The following is a 17454-nucleotide window of genomic DNA, read 5'->3' on the forward strand; positions in this document are numbered from 1 at the left end:
ACAAGTGAACCAGATGACATGAGGTTGAGTAAATGATCTCATTTTCATTATTATGTGACGTACTTCGTTAAGAGAAGAGATTATGATCCACTTATTTAGCTGGATAAATCTTTCTCTCAAAGCATTATTGAAAGACACTAATAAGAACATGTCTGCTAAAGATAAAGAAAATCTTAAACGTTTCAACACAAATAACATGCATCACATAAATCCTTTGCGCGTTTGTAAAACGGTAACGGCGTCTCCATTGAGGCGTTTTATAGGTCACGTGACAGACAGCGTTTACACTAAATCATTCCGTGATGTTTACTCTGACTAACAGCAGACATGTTGTGTTTCTTGTGATTTAATATCTTGAAATCTAATTTGTGGAGTCACACACTTGACTTATTCTACAGAATCATATTTGTATCGCCTTGTGTGTCGTATCGTAATGAAACTGTATTTTACTAAGCTTTAAAGTATTTGAATAATTTTTTTACTCGACACGTGAAGCACAATTTGTCCTGAAGCGTTTCGCTAAAAACTTATTTTCTCTACTTAATATTCATGTAATCCTATATTTTATAACATTTTTGGTGCAACACAACATTGTATGTAAGCGGCATGAAGTTAAGAGGGGTTTCTACAAAGACTTTGAGAGAAAAGATGAGGCGAGGGAGAACTAGTGGTGGTGGTTAAGATAATATCACTATTACTATTATTACTCAAACTGTAACAGATTATTTGTTATTGTTTTTTATTGGTTTTTTTTTAATGGAGTTGTTCAAATTTGATGGAAATTTTTTATGAATGTTTACTAAAAATGTACATACAAGATGTAGATGAGTTTTTTTGTTGATTTTGTTAGATTTGGAGATATGTAGCATCACTCGCTCACCAGTGGATGCTCTTCAGTGAATGGGTGCCGTCAGAATGAGACTCCATACAGCTGAAAAAGACATCACTGTAATCCACATGACCATCAGTTAACATCTTGACCATTAATAAATTTTAACTTTAAACTGTCGCTTCAGTCCTAAAAGTTAACTAAACTGTCGCTTCAGTTCTGAAAAAGTCGCCTTATCTGAATCAGGAGCCGTTTACAAGCAGAAAACAGTTCTAAGCAAATACTGGACTGGAGTGGTGTGGAGTATTATGATGTTTTTATCAGCTGTTTGGACTCTCATTCTGACGGCACCCATTCACTGCAGAGCATCCATCGTTGAGCAAGTGATGTAATGCTGAATTTCTCCAAATCTGTTCCCATAAAGAAACAAACTCATCGACATCTTGGATGGCCTGAGGGTGAATATATTGTCATCAGATTTACATTTTTGGTTGAAGTATTCCTTCAAAGTTTAAAACTACGGTGCACAACTCAAGGTGTTCTGATCTGTCACTTTTCCAACAATCAGACTTGGGATTTTCGCGATAAAATGGGGAGAGAAAAAAGTCGGAGACACTAAAGGAGGGACCCGAGCCATATAGGGACCGCGATATCATAGACAGTGGGATTGTTTACTAAGGCCAGTAATAAATCGCCATAGCAACGCCCTGTCAATCATCTCTAACAGCATGGCGGCGAGACCAAGCACCATTTGCTTCAGGAACTGTACAAATGATACTGTGGTGATAAAATATGTCAACCTGAACCACTACACAACACTCCAGCTCTTTCATGTGTATGTCTAACCTTAATTGCACTATTTCTCATAAAGTAGCTGTGTATTTTTTTTTTTTTGTAACACTGTGGCACAATTTTAGAGTCATTTTATTCTGTTGGTTTTTCTTCTGAGATGCTTGTGATCTGGACTGGGGTTCTGCTTCATTTGGTCGAATCAAACCTTGTGTTATTGACATTACTCTGTAATTTGTGCCTTTTCTGGATTGGGTTTAATGATGTGAACTACCCAAGCGGTTCTTACATGTACACTAAATTCCTGGACCATGAGTCGAGATGTTTTTACATGCTCTGAGCACTGGTCGTATTCACTGGAATTGAAAGTGTAAGAGGTTTTCATTCATTCATCGCTGTATTTTGATGTATGGCATGAGTGAGGAAGCCGGTTTCTTCTGTTGTGTAGAAAGTGAGGTGCCCGTGAAAGTGCCAACAGACTTTTTTGAATGTGTGAGCGGCGTTTGTGTCAACATGAATAAAGCTAACTTTAACTCCAGCTTCTCGGTGTATATTTTTGTTTCAAAGTGACACTCTGAAACTACAGTAAATCAAATCTCTTCTTGGGGGGCGCATATTTGACTTTTCAGGCAAAACTGAAATTTGACGGTGATTTGAAGATTTTGAAGAATTATAGATTTTCTGCAGAAGAAACTCATAAGTTTGGAATGATGGGGTTAATAAACGATGACAGAATTTTAATTTTTGCTTCAACGATCCCTTTAAATCAATAGAAATCGTTCTTTGCCACAGCAGAAAAAGGGAATTGCAACATCTATTTCACTTTTGTATGTAGAAGTTGTATGCAAAATTCTACATATTCATGTTTATGTTGTGTATTCTAAATAGAATCTAAGTATGGAATAAAAATTAAATCAGTTGACGAATCTAAATTGAAAAAATCTAATAAAATATTTACACTTTAGACTAAGAATTGCAGCATCGAATAATTAAAAACCTTAGTTTTTATTTCTACATTTTTAGTTAATTTTTTGACTACAACGAAATAACTTACTACTACTAGGTATTAATAATAGTGATGATGAAATAATAAAATGTTTAATATGTTAAAATACAAAAATTAAATGAAATATTAAATTAAGAAAATAAATTGCATATTCTTTTGCGCTTTTGTTGGTTTTGATTGCTTCTATTGTCCTCATATGTAAGTAGCTTTGGATAAAAGCGTCTGCTAAATGACTAAATTTAAATATAATGTAAATGTAAATAACAAAACTAAACTGAAATTTTTAAAAAAGCCCCAAATCAAATAAATAACACAAATAAAATAAATCTCTTCATACAACAAAATAAGGCTTTTTCTGTGTTCTTTCCATTTAAAATGTGTTTCAGTTTATGAATTTTAATAAAGATCCAAACAAAGATGCTGCATACATGAAACATGAGCAGTTTTTAATTTAAACTAGATTGTATAATTTAGAAATTCTGAAGCATAAACAGAATGGTTTAACTTCAGTTTTGTGAAACTTCACATAAAAATATCTGCATGAAACAGCAGACGAACTGAATGAGACGCAGATTCACTCTCTGCAAGCAGGTGGTGCTTAAAAGAGTTTCCTTGGTTTCTGCTGTAAACGAAGCAGCGTTGCACTTATGAACTTTAATATGCATTATACAGAGGCAAGATGAAAAGAAAAAATACCATCTAAACTTTTCTAAAGACAGTAAGTTCCCCTCAGACATACATTCATTTAAACTCCTACACCTAAATTAATCACGATTTGCTTAGCATCTCAACCGATTTGAATCAGCACAGATTTTAATAGTTTTTCAACCGGCTCGCGGTTATTCGTTACATCCCTACTTTGCTGTAAAATACAGAAATAGTATTTAATAATTTTTTACAGGACAACACTAAACAAACCCTTGATGTTTTCATCCAAAAATAGCCGGTCAATTACAAAAGTCTGACGCAAACATAATTAATCGAGTCTGAACTAGGAGAAAGTATGATGTTTATTATCAAAAGCTTTTGTCTCCAAGCACAAATTAGTCACTAAAGTAACACACAAAGACTCCAGAAAACCATTAAAGAATCCACTTCAGACTCGAGTCTCTCAGAATCGGAATCATTTTGTCTTTTGTTTCTTGCGCGCTTGAAACTGTTCAGTTTTGTTCTTGATGGATTTGACGAGCAGTGATAAACCGGGGTCCATGACTTTAGTGGAGGATGAGGGCGCCTCTGCTCCATGCTTGTCCTGCAGGGCTCTGCTCTTCAGCGCCTCCTCCTGGCTGTGCTGTCGCTCCTCTCTGCGTCTCTGTTTCTCCTCTAGGAGGCTCTGCGTTGCTTTGGTCTTCTTGTAGGCCGGGTCGGACGGGTCCAGGTTGTAGAGATGGGAAGTGAACACGGCCTGGAAGCGCGAGTCGTGAACGTCCACCTGGAAGTCGTCCTCCTCTAGTGCCGTGTTGCTCTTCAGGAGCTTCTTCCTCTTCTTCTTGCTCAGGTTCTGCTGCTCTACGATCTTGTCGTAGTTGAAATGTTTGTGCTTGTCGTCGTCTTCGTCGTCCATCAGCAGCTCCATCTCAGCCTAGACGCCACGACACAGCCGTTACCCACGATGCATTACCCACAAACACACATTCATGAACATCAGAGAAACATACCCTCCGTCTCTCCAGCTCTTCCTGTTCTTCGGGTGTCCTCTCTTCATTCTTCTTCCTGTTCTTTTTGTTTTTCAGGGATGCTGCAGAGAGGATATAGATTAGAGCACTAGAGGTGTAATACTTCCTAAAGGAATATGAGAAACTGATGCTGAATATAAGAAAGCATGACACTAACCTGTCGAGCCGAGCTCCTCTTTGAAGAAGGGGTCACTGAGGTCAACATCAGCAGGAAGTTCATCATCACTGATCACAGGCTCCGCCTCCTCTGCTTCCTGCACAAGACAAAAGAGCATATGTGAGTCAGAAGGACAGAAATGAAGGACAAACTACATGTTTCTTTCCCCAGCGAAACATTTACCTTCTTTCCTTTCCTTTTCTCTTTCTTTTTCTCCTTCCTCTTCTGCAGGTACTGCTCCCACGGAGTCAGCTGATCTTTGCCCTCCATTTTCTTCTTCACAAGCTTCTCAGTTGTTTCCTTCAGTCCTAAAAAGCAATGAAATGAGTAAACATTAATAAAACATAAATATGTCAATATTACATAACATGTACCAATTTAATTTAACGTTATATAGTTTATAATTACTATTATATTTATATTTAAATATAAATACAAAATATTACTAATAAATAAAATAAAAATATATATTTAAAAAATATAATCATTTTACAAATATATTTATAGTATTAAATAAAATTAAAATATGTATTTATATATACTGTTTATATCAAAAAGTAATATGTTTATGTTTGCAGTCAAAACATTTTTGATAAATATATATATATTCATAAATTATTTATTATATTTAATGAATGAATATTATATAAAACAATAAATACATAATATAAATAAATTTTTTGACATTTTATGAATAAATAAAAAATTTTTTTTTACATATGTATACATATTGAATACATTATTTTATATTTATTTTTATTATATGTTTAATATATTTACAGAATAAAAATGCATTTTATTATAATTATATTCTTAACAGTAACATGCAATGCTACTTTTAATTATAAAATAAAACATTAAACAATTAAAAAATAAAACAAACAAAATTTATATTAATTAATAATATTAATATTAAAATTTAAATGTTTAGAATTAACAATCTATGCAATATAAATAAATAAAAAAAATCTGATACCTGGTACCCATGTGACCTCCATATCCATGCTGTCATCCTTCTCCTTGTCTTTGTCCTGAATGCTCTTCAGTAGTTCTCTGTATTTAGCGATCTGCTCTGTGCTCTTCTTCTCTTTACTGCACCTTTTCTCCTCAGGAAGAGGCTCAGCGGGCTTCTCAGCTGAGAGAACATTCAATTCAACACAACAACATTCCTGATGAATGAAAAAAGTACCAGTGACAGTTCAGAATAATGTTGCTAGATGATTCAGTCAACACTTACCTTCTGTCTGTTCCTCATCCTCCTCTTCCTCACTGGAGGAGGCCAGGTAAGCCTTGAAGTCCATGTCCAACATTCTTATTTTATTGAACTTCCTGCAGAGAGCCGTGACCCGGTCGTGATCCGTTTCATCCCACGTCAGCTCCACCTAATGACAACACACACATTATAGTACACTGAGTCAGCAGCTCAGATCTGATGTAGGACTCAGCGTGACAGACCTTGGCTGTGGTGGTGGCCGTCGATGTGAAGAGTTTAGGCTTGTAGGAACTATAATCCACATCAGTGGCTCTATCTTTCGGCTCGTCGTCAAACGTCACATCATCAGGGATGAACCTGCAAAAACCCCCAGAGCCACAAACATGAGCCAAGTTCTTAGAAAGCAGCTTTGTGTTCCTGATGGTTTCAGTTCTAGCATCTCTGTGAATGTGAGGCTCTCACCGCAGGTCGATCATTGAGCAGCTGCTCTCGTACTCATAGCCGTCACACTCCTCATAAATCTTTGCTGCGGTTTCGACCGAGTCGCACTCCACCACGGCGTAGTAATACCTCAGACGCTTGAACTGATAGTCTCGCACTTTCTCTCGGTAGATCCTGAAAACACACTGGTTAAAACCACGCTTCCTCTGAGCGAAACTAAATAGATCAAATGATCCTTGAAAACCATTCAGAGTGAATATAAAGCTAGAAGATGTTAAATATTGTCAAAAGGCTGAAGAATACAGAGATACAGGTAGGTACGATTTTTTTTTATGTTTCACCAAGGCGGCTGCATTTACAGTATTTGTTCCAAAACACAGAAAAAACAGCAACATTGTGAAATATTATTACTATTTAAAATAACTATTTTCTATTTGAATATATTTTGAAATGTAATTTATTCGAGTGATGCAAAGCTGTATTTTCAGCATCATGACTCCAGTCTTCAGTGTCACACGATCCTTCAGAAATCAGTCTAATATGCAGATCTGCTGCTCAAGAAACACTTCTGATTATCATCAGTGTTGAAAACAGTTGTCCTGCTTCATATTTTTGTGAGAAATGTGGAACTGTTTAAATGATTCTTTGGTGAATAGAAAGAGCAGCAATTATTTGAGACAGAAATCACTGTCACTTTTGAACAATTAACTGCATTCTTCCATTCATTTCTTTAAAAAAATAATTAAATTAAATTCAAAATTCAAATTAATTATATAATGTAGCATGCAACACAGCATAATCACAAAAATACACATTGTAAAAAGGTTAGTTTTTAATTTGACTGATTTTTTTTAAGTGCATGCAAACTGATTAATAATATAATGTTTCAGTTAAAGACGATTATTTTAAATTTTTTAATTTTCAGTACTGAATGAATCGATTTTAATTAGACTGAATTTTTTGGTGGTGTTTTTCAGTGCTGATTTTGTTATGAGAATGTTTTGTATGAATATGAAAGGTTTCTTTGATGTAAGTTTGTTTGCATTTTGTTCTGGGATGCCCGAGTAAGAATCTGAAACAGCTCAGACAGTGACGTACTGTGGCTGTTACCTTATCTGCGCAGGCTCATCCTCCCTTCCCCAACGTCAGACGGATCTCCGGGACACACCACACACACACACACACACACATCACTGTTCAGCGCTCATCAGCTTCCCCACTGAGATGGGATAGAAACTGACATGTGATACACACCGTCACACACATCACCAGTCCAGACTCGGCTGAACAGCACTGAGATGGTAATGTTACATAACGCGAAGAGAGTCAAGGACTTCATGTGAAACTGTCCCGTTCCGTCACAGACAGCACCACGCAACCTCGGGCTCTAAACGAACTGAAGAGATCCAGGAATCTTAGCTTTCAGTCAGTCCCAGTTCATGTTACAAACCAGCCAACCACTCAGTCTAGGAACACTGTTTATTATCAATAACACAGCAGCAACAACTTTTACAACCGTCGGGACGTCTAAACACACAAACACAGGAAATAACACACTAGCAACAACCAGTAACACTTCAGTACGAGGACCTTAGTACTTATAAAGCACATATTCTACATCCTTAATCCTACACTATTCCTAAACTTAACTACCACCCTACTAACTATTAATAAACAGCAAATTATGAGTTTATTAAGGCAGAAGTCATAGTTAATGAGTTAATGCGTATTCAGTACAGCAGTTTCTGATTAATAAATCTCACGTTGTCACTGCGTGGAGCATCTTTCCACATCTCTCCCCAGTCATGCTCGATCTCCTCTTCCTCACGCCGCAGATAGTCCTCCAGCTCATCCTCATCATCATCGTCATCTTCATCAGAGCTGGTCTCAATGTTACCCTTCCCTCGAGCCAGATCGGGTCCACTGTCGCTGTCATCACCTGACTCGCTCTCGTCATCTTCATCAGCCTCCTCCTCATCCTCACTCTCTTCCACGCCATCATCTTCCTCATCCTCGTCCTCATCTGTTAAAAACAATACAAACCGTATCAAGCCATAAATACATTCGTATAGGCTTCAAAAGATCCATTTTAAAACAAAACAATCAGATGCATTACTCAGATTAATAATGCATATTAATGCAATATGTGACCCCCGGACCACAAAACAGGACAAAAGGGTCAATTTTTTGAAATTGAGATTTGTAAATCATCTGAAAGCTGAATATACAAGTTCTCACTGATGCATGGTTTGTTAGGATAGGACAATATTTGGCCGAGAAAATCTGAGGGTGCAAAAAAAAAAAAAAAATTAAAAATACATAAATCAAAACATTGAGAAAATTGCCTTTAAAGTTGTCCAAATGAAGTTCTTAGCAATGCATATTACTAATCAAAAATTAAGTTTTCATATATTTACAAAATTTACAAAATATCTTCATGGAACATGATCTTTACTTAATATCCCAATGATTTTTGGCATAAAAGAAAAATCGATCATTTTAAACCATGCAATGTATTTTTGGCTATTGCTACAAATATACCTGTGCTTCTTATGTGTGCTTTTGTGCTCCAGGGTCACATTTCTAAAATAAAGTTAATGCAGTACCTTCTTCAAACACTCTCACTCCCTTTACCAGCGGCTCTTTGGTTTTCTTAGCTTCTTTTGTCTTCGGGATCTTCTCGGCGTCTGCCTCCTCTTCAGATTCATCGCTCTCGTCTTCACCCTCATCCTGAGGTTGCTCATCAGCCTTTTTCACTTTCTTTTCCTTCTTGGGCTTTTCCGTCTCCTCGCTCTCCTCTTCTTCGTCCGACTGCTCGGAGTCAGAGAGATTGTAGAAGCGCTTGAGGTCCTCGGTGGACGTCTGGTTGACGGGTCGGCCGCGTTTATCGACCGTATACTTGAGTTTAAAGCGTTCGTCGTGGAACATGGACTTGAAGCGCTTGTCGATTTTGACTTTGTGCTCTCTGCTGGGCATCTCCCAGAAGCGAGGGTCCTTGTGGACCTTCGAGAAGCGGTCGTCGCCGCTTACAGTGTTTTTGGAGGCCATGGGGATTATTCGGAAGAGCCTGATGACAGCATCAACCTGTGAAACACACAGAAGTGGTGTATTTCAAGAGTATATTCATTAAAAGAAATGTCATGAGACATCTCTTACACAGATAACCCAAAATAATGTGCTTCATGTTCATTATGTGAAACACACAGAAGTGGTGTATTTCAAGAGGCCCCAGGCAAATATAGGAATGGGGCCCTATACATTTGCACACATTTACCTAGATAAACCCTCAAGGTCCTTTTTTGTCGTGATGCTTGCTGCTGCACAATGGTGCCAGATTGTTGTGTCCAATGTTCTACATTTTTTTATGTACATGTTCTAATGGGATTCTTTAATTTACATTTATTCATTTAGCAGATACTTTTATTATTTCATGTTGTAGAACACGAAATAGCAATTGATTTACCGTTTTTTTTTAGTTTTAACATAAAACAAAATAAAATTATAAAATGATAAACCTCACAACTGAAACTTTATATTTCTGGGATGAGTCAGAAGTATAAATTATTATATTATTTAAAACAGATTTGTGTGTGTGAATATTCGCATTGGTCTGAACAAAAACTGCAGACTGGATTATTGAAAATGCACATTCATTCTCTGCCAGTAGGAGGTGCTTTTGGAGTCAGAAATATAGTGGTTTCCCCGGTAACAGGTCTAAACAAAACAGCTCAGCTCATAAATGGTACTTTATCAGGTAAAATGAAAATGTGAGTTACCAGCGTAAGCCTACATTTTATTTTACTCATTTTAACTTGCTGTCAATTAATTAAAATATATAATCACGATTAATGGCATGATTGTCATGAGTTAACTTGTGAATAATCACAACTTAATCGCACATTTTTATCTGTTCTAAATGTACCTTAAATTAATATTTTCCCCATGGTTTCACAGACAAGGCTTAAGCTAGTCCCAGACTAAAATGCATGTTTGAGCTGTCTCAACTGAAAATATCTTGCTCTGACATATCTTTAAAACTCATTGTTCTGTGTCAATATGCACACCTGTAACACTTTCTTTTAAGGCATTTTTGTAATGCAAAAATGTATTTATGCAATAAATGTTTATTATTAGTGAAACCAGTTAACAGAGCATGAAGAGTAGACATTTTTCATAGGTCATAGATGTTTTTCAAAGAACTTGTTCATGTCTATTAGACACATGAAAAAAAAAAAAAACAGAAATACTAGCTTCCTATTACTTCTCTTTCTTTGCACTGAGCACTTTACACAAACCTGTTTGCATTTTCGCATGACAGGGCAGCTCACGTCTGAACATGCAAAATGTACATTTATTATTTATTATTACATTTGTTTGCCTCTCTGTGCCACATACTGTATTTTGATGCAGCTAAATTCTCAAAACTGTTTTCATTGATACATTTGACTGTTTGTTGTCAGACAACGGGATGAATATGAAATAGTGACTGAAACGCGACCCATTAAGACTAACCAGCTCTCCCTTCCGAGAAGTTAATCTGCACAAAAATATATAATCGTGCCGTCGTCTGATAAAAATCAAATAGGCTACAGAATAGCTTGAAGACAATAGCTGTGCTGTGATTTCAGCTATACTTATATGTAAAATTAGAGAAGCAACATATCAGTGTTTTAACTGAAAGCGCAGCTCCTTTCAGCCGCGCGCTTAACGCAGAGAGATAAGTGTGCGCGCGCTGGGAAAGAGGGACCTCGCGCTCGTGCGGCAGTCAGCTTTAGATGCATAAAATTTTATTTTGCTACAAGCTGGTATACACAAGAAGCACGTTCAACTCGGACGCGCAGACGATTGTCGTGCATAAACACCGTAAACAGCAACCGTTCGCGTGTCCGCGCTTAATGCGCATCTCCTATATGAAAAAGCATTAGGGGGCCCTTGGCTTTTGGGGGGCCCAAGGCAGTCGCCTACCTTTGCCTAATGGGTAAGTCCGCCCATGTTCATGTTTTCATCTGTAATAAATCAGTTTTCATTTCATTCAATCAGATTTCAACAAGCGACCTTAAATCACAAAAAGACACTGACAAAGTACGAGAAAGGAGGTGCTTGTTATCAAACTTTATATTGCAGTATTACCAAGGCAAGATTTAAGTTAATTCAAAAACGAAGGCATGTTGTCCAATTACAGTTTATAATGTTTACTTGTCATTTGGCTGAGTATTACAAGGTTTAGATTTTTTAAAATTAGAGTTTATGTTGTTTAATTGTCATTTGGCTGTATTTTTATGTCTGTAGTGTCTGTTAACTAAAACACTGTGCAGGTCGTTAATTGAAAAAACATCATTGCATTTTGTGATAACGTTAATAGTTTTGTTTTTCGTTTTTTTTTGCATAACTGCACACATGTTTTTTTCCGTTATTCTTTTTTATTTTTGTTTTATCTTGGAAGCCTTAGCCACGCCCCTTTTTGCATACGGCAAGACGAAGAGCTCAAAACACACCAGACGAGTCTTTCCTTTCACTTTGACATTCTGTGTACGCCCCTTTTTGCATACGGCAAGACGAAGAGCTCAAAACACACCATATATATATATATATATATATATATATATATATATATATATAAAAAACTAATTAGACATTAGAATAATGAATATAAAATAAAATAAAAAGGAATTTAAAATATTAATAAAACTTTAAATTGAACACACCAAACATAAATCTGAGGCTATTGTGAGTTTGTTGCTGGAAATATAAATAGACTTACAGTAATAATTCAAAATACTAATAAAATTTATAATATTTTATTTTATTTTATTTTATTTTAATTTAATGTTATGTAATGTTTTATTTAATTATAGATAAGGTTCGTTTTTGTCATTATTTGTTTGCAAGTTTTTTTTTAATAATCACTAATTTACTAGCAATTTTACTTCTTATAATTTATTATTTCATTTATTATTGTTTTTACTATTACATACCTTTAACGATGAAAAATGAATTTCAAACTAAAGCCACACTTTATATGTTGTACATGTCAGTTGTTCTCTATTTATTTCGACTTCCCCCCTTTCCGACTCAATTAATGTTGTTTTGCAGAATAGAATAGAATAGAATAGAACAGAATAGAATAGAATAGAAAAAAGTCTCTACGCTTTGTTATAAAGAGAGGATTCGCGAGCGCGCAGAACAAAACTCGGCGATTTGAGCGGTGACTGGATTCTAACATAAATACATAAAAGTCATAATAGCGCAGAACAAAACTCGGCGATTTGAGTTTGCTGAATTATTATTGGTTATTACTATTTTGCTGAATTGTTGTTGGTTGAACTATCTTTTAAAATCTGTTTTAATATAGAACTTGACCAATTTAAGTTTTTGTTGTTTTTTTTACTGTTTATTTATTTTTTAATTTCTGTTTTAGTTTACAAGTTTAAGAGTTTGTGTTATTATAAAACGAAATGCCCCCCCAGTGAGAATTTCGGTCCATGTTCCAGAGTCCGGACTGCTCCAGTCCAGGTCTTACCGCAGACACAGTCTCTGTTGTGCGGCGCAGAGCTGAGCTCCATTGAGGCACACAGAAGACTGTGTTTGAAAGAGTTGCGGCAGACATCATGTGTTAAAATGAGAATCAGCACAGAAGCATGAGTCTCAGTGTGAAAAGCCCCCGGTCTCTGCGATGTCTGTGGAGGGGATGGAGGGGTCTCTCTTCTCAGGGAGGCGTTATGAACGTGTTTGACAGGAGCATGAAGCGCAGGCAGAAGCAATGGGCTTCATCTTTACTAGACAGCGACAAATACGATTACCTCCGAGACGAGGTGAGGTGGTTTATTACTGTTTCTCGGAGAACTGAAGCTGTGTGAATAAACTTCTGCTTTCGTTGTGTTTGCAGGTGGGGAGCAGATTAGCCGACAGAGTTTATGATGTCTCAAGGTCACTGCCCGCTTATTAAAATCCCTTTTAAACATCCTGACACTAGTTCTTAAAGATACAGTTCAGACAAAAAAAAATCGTTTTACTCACTGTCTTGTCGTTTCATCCCTGTATGACTTTGTTTTGTTCTTTGGAGCAGAAAAGCAGAATGTCCAGTCTGTTATTTACTACTGCTGTCAGTTTGTCAAACGATTAATCGCGATTAATCGCATCCGAGATAAAAGTTTTTGTTTACATAGTACAGCCTATGTGTGTGTACTGTGTATATTTATTATGTATATATAAATGCAAAGATATGCATGTATATATTTAAGAAAAATAGTATGTTTATATATTAAATATCTAATAAAAATATAAATTTTATATGTGTGTTTTTTTTTATATTTAATATATTTATCTGTAATATAAATTATATAAATATATATACTTTTTATTTTTTTATATATATATATTTTTTTTTTTTTTTTTTATATATATATATTTTTATAAAAAGTTCACATACATATATTATGTAAAACAAAACTTTTATTTTGGATCCGAATGCGATTAATCACGATTAATCGTTTGACAGCACTACTGTTTACCACACAATAGAAGTGAATGGGGACTGGGGCACCGAGAGATGATTGTTGACTGGGACTGTTGAGCTTTTGTGATATATTTATGGTATTATTAAGTAATTTTATGTGTGTTTTTTTTGAAGTTTATAAATGTAAGTATTATTTTTGCATTTACGTGCAGTCATTTTGCAGATGCTTTTATCCAAAGCGACTTACAAATGATGACAATGGAAGCAATCAAAATCAACAAAAGAGCAATGATATGCAAGTGCTATAACAAGCCACAGTTAGCTTAACACAGTTCACGTTGCTAGTTTTTTAATTATGTAATAAATAAAAAGAAAACAGTTAGAAAAAGCCTTAACAAAGTTATTGTTGGTAGTTTTTTAACTCCTTTTTATTTTTGCTTTTTGTTAATTGTATAATAAATAAAAAGAAAACAAACAGATAGAATACAAAAAGAACAGAGAAGATAGGAGTTAGAAGTTTGAAAATTGAGTGGAGTTATTATAGGGGGGGGATTTTTTTTTTTTTTTATAGAATTGGATTAGAGTGTGGTGTGCTAGAGTTTTAAGAGCTCAACAACTCCAGTCCCCATCCGCTTTCACCGTAACAGCAAATTTGACATCCTGAATAATATATCCTGTTTGCTTTCACAAGAATAAATACAGTCATGTGGGTTTTGAATAACATGAGGGTGAGTAAATAATAACAAAATTGTACTTTCTGATCCCTGAATGTCATTGCAGGACTTTCCCTCTGGCTCTGGATGTAGGATGTGGGAAGAGTCACATCGCGGAGCATTTGAGTAAGGTACAGCCGTTCATAACAATAGTGTGAATAGTACTCTTAAAAGAAAATTTGCCTTTAGGTACTGTACATTCATGATGTTGTGATACATAATGACTTGAGGTATTTTTTTTTTTAATGTTCACATTAAGCGAAAGGAGACAAAGGCTAATTTTTTTTTTTTCATATTCAAACACTAGAAGCTTGAGAGCATGTACACTGACTGAAAAAGAGCAGTGTGAACATTCTTTACAACATCTGCTTTTGTGTTCTGCAGAAGAAAGTAAATTATTCCTTAAAGTTACACTGATTCTCTCTCTCTTCTCAGGACATCGTTGAACGTCTCTTTTTAACAGACATTTCAGACTCTTCCCTGGTAAGAGACTTAACATGTCTTTATTTTACTAAAGCACAGCTGCAACATAAACTTTACATTTTATAAATGGCTTTAGTTATGCCCATTCAAACTTTTGGGGTCAGTAAGACTTTTTTTTTTTTTTTTTTAAAGAAATTAATACGTTTATTGTGCAAGAATGCATTAAATTGAAAAAACGTGGCACTGAAGACATTTCTAATGTTACAAAAGATTTCTATTTCAAATAAATGCTGTTCTTTTGAACTTGCAATACGGTTTCCACAAAAATATTGAGCCGCACAACTGTTTTCAATATTGATACGACCATAAAACAACAATCTTTTTTTACATGGCTAAGAACAAGAAATATCTCTTGTGCAGCAAAACAACATATTAGAGTGATTTCTGAAGGATCATGTGACGCTGAAGACGTTTTACCATCACAGGAATAAATTACACTTTAAAATATATGCAAATAGAAAAGTTATTTTAAATTTTGAAATAAAGTTCACAGAATTATGTTTTTTGCTGCATTTCTGATCAGACAAACGCAGCCTTAGTGAAACTTTATTCTCTTTCTTGTTCTTTAGAGAAATAGGAAGAAATGTGAGATGCCTACTCAGTGTGTTTTGGCAGATGAGGAGTTTTTGCCATTTAAAGAAAACACGTTTGACCTAGCGCTCAGCAGCCTGAGGTACAGTACTGCCGCAGTGCATGATGGGAAATTTAAAGAATGAACTGTCATTTATAAAGCAGTATTTGTCTCCTCAGTCTGCACTGGATCAACGATCTTCCTGGAGCTTTGAGACAGGTATGAGGATCAAACCAAGTGTGCGGTCCTGTCGCACAATATAAATAATACAAAATACCCTGTTGTTGTGGTTCAGATCCACCAGGTGTTGTGTTGAAGCCGGGTGTTGTTTTCATTGGAGTGGTGGTCGGAGGGGAGATGTTTTATGTGCTGTGATGTTTTCTGTTGTTAGAGGTGGTGGGGGGGGGTGGTTTTTTTGCTCATATTTTATCATACACGGCCGTCACAGATCTGGGCAACCTGCTGGGACGGGCCGGCTTCAACATGCTCACTGTGGTATGACTATATCAACGTTTGATTACACTGATTCAAGTTTTGAGTTGAATTATGTGTGACTACTCTGAGGCATTTTCGTGTCATCATTCAGGACATTGATGAAGTCCAGGTCCATTATCCCGGTATGCTGGAGGTCATGAGGGACTTACAAGGTAAGCTCTTTCAATTTGGTGTCTTGTGTTATGTTATGAAAAGGAGAATGTGTTCACAGTTTATTCCTGTGCTTCAGGTATGGGTGAAAGCAACTGTGCGTGGAACAGGAAGTCACTTCTACACAGAGACACTATACTGGCGGCAGCTGCCATTTATAAAGGTGAGACTGCAAACTGGGAACTGCATCGAACACTTTGACAATTTAAATTTCCATTGTATTTATTTTATTATATATTTTATACTTTCTACAACAATTATATGTGGAACAGTGGTTATGCTAAAATGTAAGTTATGTCTTTAAATGATGTACTTCAGTGTAGTCCAGGACCTCTGATATAATATTTTAATTAAATACTTGTTTAAAACCAACGTTATGACGATTTAAATTTCAGTAGTATTGATTTTTATTATTTTTTGTATTTCTACAAGAATACTTTTATGTAGAACAGTGATTCTCAAGCAGGGGGGGGTCGCAAGATGGAAAATTAAAATTATTTAAAATGAGACAAAAGGTTTAATATCAGCTAAAACAATTAAAAATCAAGATGTAAGATGAAATCGTATTTCATAATACGTTCGTTTAACAACTGACATTTTAATTCAAGAATCAGGGTTTTCGTGATCTTTGCATAACCTGGATATACCGTATCTATATTTATATATGTAAGATGAAATCGTATTTCATAATACGTTCTATGTTATATAATTTTGTCAATCTCTAAAACATTTTATTGCATAGAAATGTCTATTTATGATTGAAAATTATTGTTATTTATTGGTAATATAGAAAATTCTTGTTATTCATTGGTAAGTTATTGGAGTTATGAAATGTATTTATTGTAGTGCCACTCCTTGATATTTTGAAAATAAGCAGCTTTGTCATTATTGCAGATGTATCAGAAATATTTTGGAGGGGCTTACAAGTATTGTCTTTGCAGCTTTGGAGTCAAAAAAGTTGAGAAGGACTGATGTAGAGACATTAAAATGTGTTTTGTTTACCTGATGATCCTAGAAGTTGTTATTCTATTAATTTGATTTCTTCTAGAGATGTATGGCAATGAAGACGGTTCAGTTCCAGCTACATTTCAGATCCTCTACATGATTGGCTGGAAGCCTCATGAGTCTCAGGTCTGTTGCATTTTCATTGGTCAAGCATGGAAACCACAGCCAATCGCATTCCTCCAAAAATGGAATTGTAGTGAGATTCTGACTTTGCCATCTTGTGATAAATTTACAGGCAAAACCAGCAAAAAGGGGTTCGGCGAATGTCTCGTTTGCCGATCTGTCAAAAATAAGCAAATTTCCGACCGACCCCCAGAAGTCCTAGGACAGGAAGAATCCTTAAATCAACTCGGGATCTGCTTTACTTCCACGAACATGATTACACACGAATATTGCATCAGCAGACTCTACTTTTTTTTTGAGATTGTTTGTTTGAGTAATTAATCATAAATAAATAATGATTTATTTAT

At 35.5% G+C, this 17454-nt stretch overlaps 2 protein-coding genes and 1 pseudogene across 3 annotated transcripts in view; 2 read left to right on the forward strand and 1 right to left on the reverse strand.

The window, feature by feature from the left end:
• LOC109055918 (BTB/POZ domain-containing protein 3) overlaps window positions 1-17454 on the forward strand; it is a 102839-nt gene that overhangs the window by 4184 nt on the left and 81201 nt on the right. The gene's annotated exons all lie outside the window — the stretch shown is intronic.
• Window positions 3617-9226, reverse strand: LOC109053051 (ESF1 homolog). The gene is made up of 11 exons (XM_042762360.1): window positions 8718-9226; window positions 7875-8134; window positions 7628-7638; window positions 6133-6390; window positions 5913-6027; window positions 5695-5839; window positions 5434-5592; window positions 4641-4765; window positions 4458-4554; window positions 4283-4362; window positions 3617-4206 (listed from the first exon to the last, which is right to left on the reverse strand). The coding sequence occupies exons 1-11, from the start codon at window positions 9157-9159 to the stop codon at window positions 3748-3750; spliced, it is 2151 nt and encodes a 716-aa protein (XP_042618294.1). The 5' UTR covers window positions 9160-9226; the 3' UTR covers window positions 3617-3747.
• Window positions 12613-17394, forward strand: LOC109053052 (annotated as a pseudogene).

Source organism: Cyprinus carpio, chromosome A1 (assembly GCF_018340385.1).
Source record: "Cyprinus carpio isolate SPL01 chromosome A1, ASM1834038v1, whole genome shotgun sequence".
Taxonomy (NCBI): Eukaryota; Metazoa; Chordata; class Actinopteri; order Cypriniformes; family Cyprinidae; genus Cyprinus; species Cyprinus carpio.

Excerpts from the sequence above, each read along its gene's own strand:
- LOC109053051 (XM_042762360.1), bottom strand. The coding sequence starts at position 9,159 with ATGGCCTCCAAAAACACTGTAAGCGGCGACGACCGCTTCTCGAAGGTC. Across the intron at positions 6,028-6,132 it reads TGCTCAATGATCGACCTGCG|GTTCATCCCTGATGATGTGA; the intron begins GTGAGAGCCTCA and ends GGGTTTTTGCAG. Across the intron at positions 4,207-4,282 it reads AAGAGCTGGAGAGACGGAGG|GCTGAGATGGAGCTGCTGAT; the intron begins GTATGTTTCTCT and ends CGTGGCGTCTAG.